The 13,194-nt window shown below is 40.6% G+C and overlaps 2 protein-coding genes across 2 annotated transcripts in view; both read right to left on the bottom strand.

Annotated features, from left to right (window-relative positions):
• LOC126343223 (coiled-coil domain-containing protein 13-like) overlaps positions 1-10,247 on the bottom strand; it is an 89,694-nt gene extending 79,447 nt beyond the window's left edge. The window contains exon 1 of the mRNA XM_050001925.1: positions 10,151-10,247. Coding sequence (XP_049857882.1) covers positions 10,151-10,228 — 78 coding nt within the window. The 5' untranslated portion in view covers positions 10,229-10,247. The remainder of the gene's footprint in view (positions 1-10,150) is intronic.
• Positions 10,248-11,420: 1,173 nt separating this feature from the next.
• Positions 11,421-13,194, bottom strand: part of LOC126341572 (UNC93-like protein) — a 71,248-nt gene continuing 69,474 nt past the window's right edge. Inside the window, exon 6 of the mRNA XM_050001784.1 lies at positions 11,421-12,167. Coding sequence (XP_049857741.1) covers positions 11,848-12,167 — 320 coding nt within the window. The 3' untranslated portion in view covers positions 11,421-11,847. The remainder of the gene's footprint in view (positions 12,168-13,194) is intronic.

Genomic DNA, 13,194 nt, shown 5'->3' on the forward strand with positions numbered 1-13,194 from the left:
ATTTGAGTGTAACCATGTGGCATAAGGTTAGTATATACAGGGCGTTTCAGAAAGGATGGTCAATATTCATGGATATGACATAAATGACAATTCGAAACAGAAAGGTCAAGTAAACATGAGATCTAAAATGCACACATTAAGAGCTATGAGCAATTATTGATCTTCAATATTGTGAAACAAACCTCTTCTACTGCAAGCTCTTTGTTTTCCATAGTTTTGTAAGTGGTAGTATGGACTAAAACAAGGAAAAAATCCCAGTGAACATGAGCTCTAAAATGCATACCATGAAAGTTATGAGCAATTGTTCATTAGGAGAGTTGTGTTTCGAAGCAGTGAAGATGAACAAGTGCTCATAGCTCTTAAGATATGCGTTTTACTGCCTGTGTTTACTTGACTCTTTTGTTTTGATTGATCATTCTTGTCACATTCCTGAATATTGACCATCACTTCTGAAGCACCCTGTATATATCAACCAGCATGTGTGTGTTTGTATGGCCACCATATAACCCCTGGATCAGTTTCAAACAAATTTGGTGGGCAGAGAAAGGAGGAGAGTGACAGACAGGTAGTCAGAGGAGATGATGGACAGGGAGAAGGATGATGAGGGTAGGATAGAGAGAGGGAAAAAGAAGATGATCAGAGAGAGTGGAAGTAGGGGATGGGCAAAGAGAGAGGGGAGGATAGGGATATGAAGGAGAGAGGTGCAATGTGTAGTGGGGTAGTGAGCAGGTGGAAAAGAAAATAGGGGAGGAGGAGATGGATACAGAGTGGTGGAGGAAAACACATACAGATCATGGGGGGAGGAAAATATGATCAGTGAGCGAGAGTGATAGACAGAGAGACAGGGGAAGGAAGAAGTTGACACAGAGATAAGAAGGAGGAGACAGATAGATAGAGGAGGAAGGATGAGGTGGACAGAGAGAGGGGAAAAGGGGAGAGGGGAAGAAGTGGGCACAGACAGGGGAAGGAGGAGAGTTTAGAAAAATAAGTGTGGAACACTTACACGAATAAAGCCTCTGTGAAAGGCTAATTGGTTTTGTAAATGTCCATTTTACTATTTTATTGAACAAATATTGTAATTGTAACGGCGTATTTTTACAGAAAAGTGAAATGGTTGTGTGGCATTATTGGTCAGGAGAACCTATCTGGAATTATTCGGTCCCTGCCATAAAGTTTTGTATTTGACACATTGGTGACGTGCATGCCGATGTAGATGAGAGGATGAGGGCAACACAACCACATAGTCCCCGAGCGAAGGAAATCTTCGACCTGGCCAGGAATGGAACCCAGGATTTCGAGATCTAGAGTCAGCTACTATAATCTCCAGACCACAAGCTGCGGACATTTTAACAGGAACATTAATTACAAAATTAATTTTATGAGTTTGTAGACACTTTTTGTAATCAGGAAGATGGGCACGCTCTGAGACTACTGAAGTGAAAAGTATGAACAGTGAGCCAGTCACTAGCAGATCAATGGTGGGTTGCATGCAGCTTGCAGTCCATGTTCTGTGCCACGCCGTTATATCGGGTATTCAGAAAGTAACTATGCAGTGCCATGTTGTAGGGTGCTAAGTAATGACTGATATGATTCTCAATTATTAACATAACATTTTCCATTGTTTAACATATTTGAACAATATCTGAACCATACCTGACCATGTATTTGTATTTGTTCGTAGGTCCGGTTTGTCTGAAGACAAACGTCTTTGTGTGACATCATCGTCATTCAGGTCATCACGCTGACGGTTGAACAAAGAGGGTTTCTTGTGGAGCATGTGTTCCGAAATGGAGACAAGTTTACTTCAGCAGTAAAAGCTGCATTTGCAGCGAAGTTCCCAGGAGTGAAGATGTCTAACCGCAATGTTGTACGGAACCTCATGACCAAGTTTAGAAAGACCGGAAGCGTTCATAATGCTCCGAAATCAGGCAATCCATCCACATTCACTTCCGAAAAGAAGGTGGCAGAAGTGCAAGACATGATGCTGTGAAGTCTAAAGAAATCGGTTAGACGACTAGCTCACGTGTCTGTGGGTTCCGCTCGCAAGATTCTCCGGAAGTCATTGTCCATGTATCCGTACAAAACGTCGGTCGTGCATGAACTGAGAGACACCGATCGCCCGCGCGTGTGAAGTTTTGTCGACAGGACAATGGTGGAAGGATTCTTGACACAAAGTTTTTCACGGATGAGGCATGGGTTCACCGCACCGGTTACGTGAATAGCCAGAACAGTCGTGTGTGGACTATGGAGAATCCGCATGAATTTAAGGTGTCCCAACAGCATTGGTGACTCGTAAACCCATCATTGGGCAGATCTTCTTTCAGCACACCATAAATGCAGAACGGTACGGCACCTGCATTGTGGAGCCCTTCTCAGGTGAACTGAATAAGAACGAAGTTGAGAATATCTGGTTCCAACAGGCTGGGGCGTCTGCACATACCGCCTACAAGGTAATGAACTTTTTAAAGGACTTCTTAGGTGATCCCATCGTCTCTCGAGAACTCTGGTCTCCGCGTTCATTTTACTTGGCTCCACCGGATTTCTTTCTGTGCGGTACATTGAAGGGAAAGGACTTTGAAGGCAATCCTCACACCAGACAAGAACTCCAAGCTGCTCTGACACGTCACATTCGGAACATCACTCCCGATGTTCTGCACAGCGTCTTCAGGAACATGCAGAAACTTGTACAACTGTTTCAAGTTCAAGGGGATCACTTCCAACTTCTCTTATAACTTCCATGACTTTAATACGGCAAGCTATAAACTCCATAGTTACTTATTGAACAAGCTATAGATGATGCCCTGTCCTGTTCCAGAAAAGTTGTTCCCACATTGCAGATAACGAGTGAGAAGGCTCAGAGCACAAAGAAGGAGGATATGACTGACCCCATTGCAACTTCTGAGGTGTGAAACAAGCAACAGTCGTTTGTTTAAGATCGCTGTACATGTCCTTCTTTCTCCTTCCAATTTGGCGTCGAACCGACGCAGTGTCTTCTGCACCGACCCTAGCACCATCCGGATCAGAGCCCTTGTGAACCGCGTAGCCTACCTTAATAATGTGACCATAAACCATATTGAGCAAGTGCTATATTTTCTGTAGTTCTCACATAAAAATTGCCTCATTTCTTATGTAATTAACAAAATGATAATATTTTAGTAAAGACAGTTCTCATGTGATTAATAAAAAATAAAGGTTGTAGATATGCTTTCTTCATCAGAGTTAGGTAATCTATTTCGGATACCCATCACCTATAGATAAACAACCGTCAAACAACTGTCAACACGTTGAGATTAAGACTTCTTCAAATGCCTCAGGCAGGTTGGCACCATCTCAATGTATCACTACATTGTTTTCCACCGTGATTGACTTCTCTTAACTGCACCCACAGGCTTATTCATAATTTATATTAATGGTCACTTAAGGTAGAAAGAGGGTGTACCGATCCCTTTGCAACTTCCGAAGCGTGATGGTTGATGTAAAGGTCAACTACTGTTTACAACAGATGGATCAAGGGGCGGCGGTTTACCACAACTGTCAGACCAATCAAAGTCCTGCTGTGAGTGTGGGTCGTGAATCCTACCAGGATAACTCAGTGTTTAAGAGCTTTGATCAAAAAAAGTTCTGCGTTAAAGTCTCAGTCAAATGATTCAAATGGCTCTGACCACTATGGGACTTAACTTCTGAGGTCATCAGTCCCCTAGAACTTAGAACCACTTATACCTAACTAACCTAAAGACATCCCACACATCCATGCCCGAGGCAGGATTCGAACCTGCGACCGTAGCGGTCGCGCGGTTCCAGACTATAGCGGCTAGAACCGCTCCACCACACCGGCCGGCAAAGTCTCAGTCCCGAACGTACTTTCATTCGATGTGGTTCTTTTAGATTGATGGACATACTGAACAATAATATGATTCAAGTTCCAATATGAGCTGTCGAATGCCTTCGTTTGTCTGCTTTCGTAAAGCACACGTGCTGCGTGTTTTTCATCAAGCGGAAAAAACGGAACAGTGTGCCGTAGTAAAATCTGTTGTTTGGGCGCATTATCTCGAACAGAAATTGATGAAGATTACAAGGGACCTGCTCCTTCCTTTTCAGCAGTTAAGAAATGATTGGCGACATTCAAATCTCACCGTAGATCACTCGAAGCCGATTCTCGTCCGAAAAATGCAACTACAGACCAAAATATCGAGGAATAGCACTTTGGACCAGTGAAAGACCATTGATTAATGACGTAAAAGACAGATCTAAGCATAAGTGCATCAGACGTTGGTGCACGGTTACTTTGTCTAAAAATAAACGGCATTTGTTGGATGTTGACGAAAAGCAAGAAGAGGATAGTAGGTTCTTAAGAGCGTGTGGAGCAGCACTGAAAATAACCCAGTTGAGTTTGTGCGTTACTACTGTGGACAAAACGTAGACTCAGTACTTCATGCTTCAATGGCAAACGAAGCAGTGGGCGAAGGCCGTTGGCCCTCCACAAGAAAACAGTCGAACTCTACTCGATTTATCTACTGGAATGTTAACGCCCGTAGTTTCTAGGATGGGAAAGCGATTCTTCTTATTTATTCATTCACAAAGAATGAGGCGATATTCGGTTTATGCTGTGCGAGATTTCTAAATCACGTCAAGGAAAGGACAACGCAGGTAGTTTATGTGACTCTCATCAGAAAAATGGACATTCTGTTAAAGATTTCGAATGCGAATAGCCGAAAACTCCACATTCACTTACCCACATACTCTTACTTCCAAAGAAATCTGTGACTCGAAAATGTTTTTAATCCAGTGAAGAAGTTACGGCAGGCATAGATGGATGCATTTTTCACCTAACAAGTATTAATGAGAAGAAGACACAATATTTTAAAAATAATTTAGAAAGGCTAGTGTGTGATGAGATATATATAGAAAGAGACGTTAATGCCAAATTCAATCTGTTCTGTAGTAAATTTGTATGAACATTTGAATGTTGAGTTCCTAAAAAATTATCCAGAAGATCCATTAAAAAAACAGAAGTAAGCCATGGATAACTAAGGAGATGAAAATCCCATGTAAGTGGAAGACGAAAACTAACATATAAAGGTTGGAATAAGTCAAGATCCGAAATTGCTTGCACACTACAAATAATTCTGCAGTATTTTAAGGAAAGTTATCAAAATATCCAAAACATGCACATCCTGACAGAAATAAATAACACAGGTAATAAGATTAAAGCTGTATGGGATATTGTCAAATAGGAGACAGAACAGCCAGTCAGTGTATAACATACCACATAAATTCAACTAAATGGCAATGTTTTGACTGATGATTCAAAAGCTACAAGTACTTTTAACAGTCACTTTATAAATGTAGTAGCAAAAATACAATTACATTATTTAGACGACGAAGCAAGAGAATATATTAAAACTGTCATTCCACAAAACCTTACCAACATCCTTTCCACAAAACCCTACCAACATCCTTCAATGAAATTAATAAATCCTAAAAATTCTAAAAAGCAAAACTTTATGTTATGTTGATGGAATTTCAAACAGAGTTCTGAAAAGATATTCCAGCTTAATAAGTAATGTTCTTAACGATACACACAATACCTAACTGGCACAGGGAATTGTTCCAGGCTGTTTAAAATATTCAACTGTTAAACTTCTTCATAAGGAAGGTGGTAAGACAGACCTAAACAGTACCATCGAAATCTTCATAAAGACATTTTTTTAAATATATACGGAAGGGTAATGGACTCAAGGGTAGTCAAACCATTAAGTGGAAACAATTTCCACCGAGTGCCACCTATCTGCAGTCCCTGTCCATTGACTCCTGTTCGCTACTCTTGAGATTTCCACAGGAGGTCAGACGTAATTGTGCATCCACATTGAAGATGGTTGATCCATTGCCGAGCTAGACGTATCAGTTATATGACTAGCTGGGCAATGGATCAACCTTCTTTAATGCGGGTGCAGAATTACGACCGATCTCTTGTGAGAATCTTAGAATAGCGAACAGGAACATGGATCGGCCTTGAGACATGTTGAGATTTTCGGCGCATTATGATGACACTGTGTCCCGGGTGGTGCAATGGTTAATGGATCTGCCCAGTAAGCGAAATCCCAGTCTGGTACACATTTTCAGACGTCGTCGCTGATTCCGCGTAATGTCTCAGTGCAGATGACAGCAGCTATCCCCTTCCATCTACATTTAATGTTTAACAGCTACGGATTTCGCATGGTGTCTGTTCTTTTGGACATGCCCGAAAGAAGAGACACCTCATATTCATTAAAGGGAACGATTTCCTTAGCATATCATAGTATTGCAGAAGGGATTCTCGACTGAGAATGCTTTTTATACATTCATTCATAAACTAGTACAAGCCTTAAATTAAAAAAAAAACAACGCTAGGTGATATTTTTTGTAATCTTTTCAAGGCATTTTACTGACGAAAAAGTGAGCTGGAAGAAGCTTGTTACTGAGCTTATCCAGTAACTAAGCTCAGATTATTTTGCTAACCTTGATAATAATTGAATAAACCACCTGCCATATTTCCACTCAGTGAAATCCTATGTTCTGGGGTAACACCACACTTACAAAGTACTGACAGCACAAAAGCGAGCAGTAAGAATAATATGTCGTGTTCACCCAAAGATGCCATTCAGGTACCTCTCCAAGGAAATAGGGATTTTAACTGTGTTGTCATGATACATATGTTCGCTAATGAAATTTGTCATAAGTATTCCATCACAATTTTAAAAGAACAGTGATGTCCATGCCTACAACACTACATAGAAAGCTGATCTCCATTATCCGTTATTAAAGTTGTCAGTGGCTCAGAAAGGAGTTTAATATACATCAATAAAAATCTTCCATCATTTGTCCGATAATATAAACCATCCGTCAGGTCGCAAAGCAAGCTTTAAACCTAACTTAAAATCATTTCTCCTGGAGAACTCCTTCTATTCTATTGATCAATTAGCCAATAAGCAAACTAATGATTCAATAACGTTAACACTAGCTACATGATTTCAATAGAATCGCTCAAATGATCTATGAAGCTAATAACTAACTATCTTTCAATGCCAGTCTGACAAAATGTCTATTTCTCCGTCTACTTCATAAACATGTAACCATGCAATAAAAATTAACGACTGCATTCCTTACAGTATTATAATTTTATAACATTATTTTGTCAGTCATAGAGTGTGAAAATTAATGTTGTTTCCATACTGTGGGGAGGAATTGTATGTGTACATTTTCAGAGCTCACACTTATCTGACCGTTGACGTGACATTTGTTTCTGTGATCGGACGCCATCTGCCACATCATCATCGTAGACAGACTAATCGATGAGTCTGCAAATAATATAACTGTTCTACATGTCTAGCTGTTTGTGGACTGATTTTCTGAGGCAGAGATGGACAACAACCCAGCAATCTATAATTGGGCATGAGAAATGAATGATAAGCAATACAGAGAAACTGGTATACTCGATGAGTGGTCGTTCGTCAAGCACGCGGATTAGGTTTGTCTGAAGGTGTATGTGATATAACCAGAAAAATTCAGATTTACATGCCTCATTGCGTATAACTTATTTCTACCTCGACAAGGACTGACTACCAATCAGGTATCTAAGAGGTTGGTCCTAGAGCTCCAGCGAAAAAAATTGAGGCGTATTGTTTCAGCATTTGCCGGAAGACCTATGGTATTACTAACTACAAGGCTTACATGTTTGCTACAACATCCCTACTATAGTACTTAACTGCTTCGGTTATGAAGAAACTGAGAAATATTTGCTAAAAATAAACCATTGAATAATTTATATTGTTCTGTTCGTGCATCTCTGAACATGACAATTACATAATTTTTTCATAATGCGGGGCCACAGTCTTAATATATTTCTTTAAAGTCAGTACTGCCATTAGACTGTTGTTCTTATGCTGTGTTCAAATGGTTCAAATGGCTCTGAACACTATGGGACTTAACATCTGAGGTCATCAGTCCCCTAGAACTTAGAAATACTTAAACCTAACTAATCTAAGGACATCACACACATCCATGCCCGAGGCAGGATTCGAACCTGCGACCGTAGCAGTCGCGAGGTTCCAGACTGTAGCGCCTAGAACCGCTCGTTTGCAGTGTTACATTTACACTTACACCATCATGCTTTCGGCTTCAAAGTGATATTATGATATGTTTTAAGTGTTATACAGTGCCTAAGATGGCATACTCTCGTATTTCATATACATTATTAGACACATTGTCTAAGGGCCGATATTTCTGGTAAAGCCTACTGCTTTGTTTCATCAATGAGACAATGTGTCCAATAGTATATTTAGACAATGTGTCTAATAGTGTATTTTAAGTACGAGAGTATGCCAACTTAGGCACTGTATAACACTTAAAACACTTGATAATGGCACTTTGAAGCCGAAATCATGATCGTGTAAGTGCAAATGTAACACTGCAAATAAATAACAGTCTAATGGCGGTACTGACTTTAAAGATATGACAATTACAAAACAGAATCAACACCCTTCCTGATGTTTTGCAGGAATTAACACACAAGCTAGTTTGTAAGCCATTCGAGTACATCTGTCTATTCCATGGTGCATCATGTCATATGGATCAAATATCGCTTTTAACTGTGGCTTCAACTATGAGCTGATAAACAATACTGTGTACAACAAAAAATACGTTAAATTTGCTCCTTCTGACTACTGTCTAATAAAAACCAACAAGCAGCGTGATAGTGTTTCCCCCCACATGAACACCACATTTTAGAGAGACTTGAAAAAAGTCAGTATCCAGTTATAAGCATTATTTCATAATCAAAAGTAAAAACAGAAATAATCCAAAGAGGTTTGTTAAAAAACGAAAAATTAGACACTACTGCAAGTAATCAATTAAGCTATCTAAATCTGAGATAAACTAGAGTCTAAAAAAAGTTCACCTTCTCTTGGTGAAGTGCAATCTCCATGCAGCCAATTTTGCAGACAGGTATATGATAATAATGATCACATTTTTAAAGGGACTAAAGTTGACGGTTATTAGTCCCTCGATCCTTACATGACGTTCGAGGTCGGAGTGTATTTTGGATTTTCAGTAGTATGAATGATATCGTATATTACATTGGATGCAAAAATGATTAACTAGGTCGGCAAATTTCAGCTGTGTTTAAAGTAAAACTAAGATCATTCTATATAAAGTTAAAATTACGAGGTAATATATGTAGATTGTGTATAGTATGTCCAAGAAAAAATGCAGAAGATAGTTTATTGTTTAGGACGGTTTCAAGAACAGAACAAAGAGGGGTAGGCGGGCGCTTAACGACAAAACACTGAGTGCAGACTAAGTCTTTCCCACAAAAAAAAGAGTTGTGGCTGTTTTATGCATTTTCTGCAAACTTGTTTTTTTATGATTTCGGCGTCACACTCTTTCAAACTAAAACAAATAGGAATTAGTGTATCAGACATGTTACAGTAAGTGTGATTTGGAGGTTCATATACAGAGAAATAACTGTCCAGGTTCCACAGAAGAGAAAAAAAGTCAGTTTTTATATCATTATTCCTAATTGACCGTAGACAACAACAAAAAAAATCTATAGCAGACTTTTACATACAGCGAACCGTTACGTTATGTTTGCAAAACTAATATTTCTGACGAAAGTACCGACCATCATCGCTGCTTTTCAGAGGCATTCTACGTACATAAATTCTACCAAAGAATGTTGCCCTTTAATCTTAACTCGTACTAAACTCAGGCACACATGGATCAGCTGAGGGCTAAGGATAATATTCGAAATCATTTGAAGCTGTAATTTATTTTCAAAGAAGTGAGACCATGACAAGGTTGCACATAGATGCCAAAATTGTCTAGGTGACTGAGAGCGAGAAGCATTTTGTGTTTTACAGGAGTCAAAGTATTCAAACCAACATCATTTTGTAAGCAAGGATTCAAGTAAGAGCTTAAAAACTCATCAGAAAAATTGAAAGCACTGTAGTTACAAGAGATGAACGAAAGTAAAGACGAGACGGAACAGAGCCAAGGTCAACAGTTAAATTTAGGACTATCTACGAAGTTCTCCAATATATTATGATCGTCCAACGCATGAACACATGCTGTGAATCCTGCGACAGTTGTATGTTTAAGATCGATGTACATGTACCTGTTCTTCTTCCAATTTGGCGTCGAAAACCGAAGCAGCATCTCCTGCTCCGTCCCCAGCACCATTCGGATCAGACATGATGTTCAGCTTTCAGTCGCGTAAGCAAACTTATGACAGTGCCGGGAAGCGCTACTGAGCATGTGCTACACCTTGCGGAGTTCTCATGTAAAAATTGCCTCGTTTTTTAGATAATTAACAAAATGTTGACATTTTAGTGAAGCCAGTTCTCGTCTGCTAAATAAAAAATAAAGATCATATATATGCTTTCATCTGAGATGGTTAATTATCTGTGGACAGCCATCGCTTATAGATAAACAACGGCCAGTACATTGAGATTAAAACTTCATATTCCTGAAGTAAGTTCGTATGATTTCAATGTTATCTCCACGCTGTTTCTCATTGTGATTAGTACCTGACTTCTCTCAGTTACACAGCAGTTACTATCCTGACGTCACTTATAAGCCAGGAATAAAATCAAGTTCTAAATTTTTAGGCAGACGGTTTATGTTTAATACTATGAGTACACATTTTAGGTGATTTCTTCAGATACCGTAGTCTCTTTTGAACATAATGTGTGACTGTATGAAATAAATCCTCAACATTCCTAGGGTAAAACAGTTATTTACTGACAGGGATGTTCATGTTATTGTAGTTGCATCTGTCATACTGACAGCTCGTGTGACCCTATAAGGCGATATAAGACCCTGTAGCATAGTGACAGTGTCATTGTAGTCGAGTCTGTGGGGAACACTGAGGTAAGTATTTTTCAAAGATTTTTTTCTCCTTTTTCAAAAGGTATTATTATGTATCCGTGCCTGGGAAACACAGATGTTACCATGGATGTAAACATCGTCCCTGAAATCGTGCGATGTTTTTTTTTTCCCAAACGCGAATGTTTCAGTACATGTGAATATTATTATAATTAAATATATCCGAAGAAAGGACTTCTTTCTTTAGATACAGTGTGTTGGTGAAATAAGTTTTCACTATGTAACATAAATAAATTAGGGTCCTACATGTGGCAACATATTTACATACAATGAAAGGATTTGGTGAATATAACGTAGGTCTAGTGCTATGATTACGAAGGACAAAACAGAAATAGTATCACACGCCCTAAGAAACCAGCAGAAATATTTTCCTCGTCGCATAAGTATATGTAATTATCAGGCGAATAAATGACGGGGATGATGGTCGTCCCTGTTTGCAAATATTAAAATTGTATGATATCAAGTATGCAAGCCGAACGGAAGACACTTCAACAGAAAGATTTCGAAATTAAACAGTATTATTTTGATTCGTAAATTTTGCTAATGTTATATGGCAAGTGGTATTTATTTTTTGTTGTACATCATCGTCAGTTACATTCTGTTTACACAACATAAGCCTGTACATTCACTTAGTCTGCATGCTGTTTCCATGTGCTGTTGATAATCTATACAATCTCTCATCTCTTGTTTGTACCTGAGTTGTGTATGTTATTGGTCGTGTGATAGCTTAGAATCCTATACAGGTAAAGCTGTAAAACAGATTTATTTACATTCTAAGTGGTGAACTGGAAGTTCGTTATTAACACAGCGACTCGTACTTTTGGAATAACTATTGTACACGTAGTTCTGGGAAGCATTTTCTCACAGCTGCAAAGTCATATGTCTTGATCACATATTATTCGCCTGCCTACGAAATATGGCGAACATTCACGTATTTCCTGCAGGAGCCGGCTTCTGCCAGCGACCTTCAAGTGCAGCCCGCTGCAAGTCTGCGGGGCGGGTCTCCTGCTGGTCTTTCTGCTGTTCTTGCAGCCAGAAGCTGTTGGCTGCGCGCCGGCCTGCCAGATATTCCGCCGCCCAGTAGCCGCAAACGGCCGCCGCCAGGAGCGCTGCCATCACCACCAGCTTGACGCGCATGCACAGCAGCGGGCTGCACGCGTAGCCGTACAGGAAGCCCACGGTCTCCCACAAGCGCACGTTGCTGTAGGCCGCCTTCTCGCGGCCACGAAACAGAATGCCACACACAGCTGCAATTAACACACCCGTCATTAATTACCCCTACCCTTTATACCCCGAGTTCTAAATAACTTCATCCGGGGCTACAGAACACCGGAGTTACAACAGACTCAGCAAAGGACCTATACTGGTATCTCAATTTTTTGACCTGTAGTTCCCACCACGCCACTGAAACACTGTGGGACAGCAGTGCGAATTTGGTATGTAGGGTCGCTGCAAATCCTTCGCGGTACTGGAATTGTGTTTTAAAAGAATCTGTCGAAATCAGACTAGCAGATAATATCATTAATCGTGATAATGGATACCCGCTAAGTAAAACGTGGAATCCAGTTTTATCAGATATGAATAAACAACGGCATCTGAATTGGGCGGCTATGAATAACCACTTGTAACGATGTATCGTTTTCAACAGTATTCACTACTGGAGGCGCTGCAACTCTTTTTGCGCCATGGGGCAGCAGGAATGATTGAGCGCATGCACACTGTATCTAGCGCATGCGCTGTTGTACTTCTGATGCATATAAAGGTGCAGTCACTTAAGAGTGGAATCCACCACCCTTCAGACCTACAAATCCTTGATCCGCCCCATCCTCTGTTATGCCAGCGTAGCTTGGATTTCCGCCCCTCCCTGGTTCTATAAAGCCCTCCAAATCCTCGAACGCCATGCGCTCCACCTCGCCTTCCGCATCCGTCTTCTGTCCCCCACGCACCCTCTACGACCTCATCCCCTCCCCCCACCTTCTCCTTTTCCTTGAACACATCCGCACACTATTTATTGTCCGCCGCCTTGATCCCCTCACCCCCTGGTGTCTCCCATCCTATCCACCTCCAACCAGTTGCCGCGCCTTTACTGTTGTGTCCCACCCTCTCTCCATCTCCACACCATCCACCTCCTTTCCCAACGCCACTTCCACCGTCTACCCATCCTGGATGATGAGATTCGCCCTGACATCTACCCTTCCTACCAACTCTAAACCCATCTTCCTGCCTCTTCCTCCGGGCTCCCTCTCCTCCCCCTCCCTCCTCCTGAGCGGCTTC

The sequence above is a fragment of the Schistocerca gregaria genome, chromosome 1 (assembly GCF_023897955.1).
Source record: "Schistocerca gregaria isolate iqSchGreg1 chromosome 1, iqSchGreg1.2, whole genome shotgun sequence".
Classification (NCBI taxonomy): Eukaryota; Metazoa; Arthropoda; class Insecta; order Orthoptera; family Acrididae; genus Schistocerca; species Schistocerca gregaria.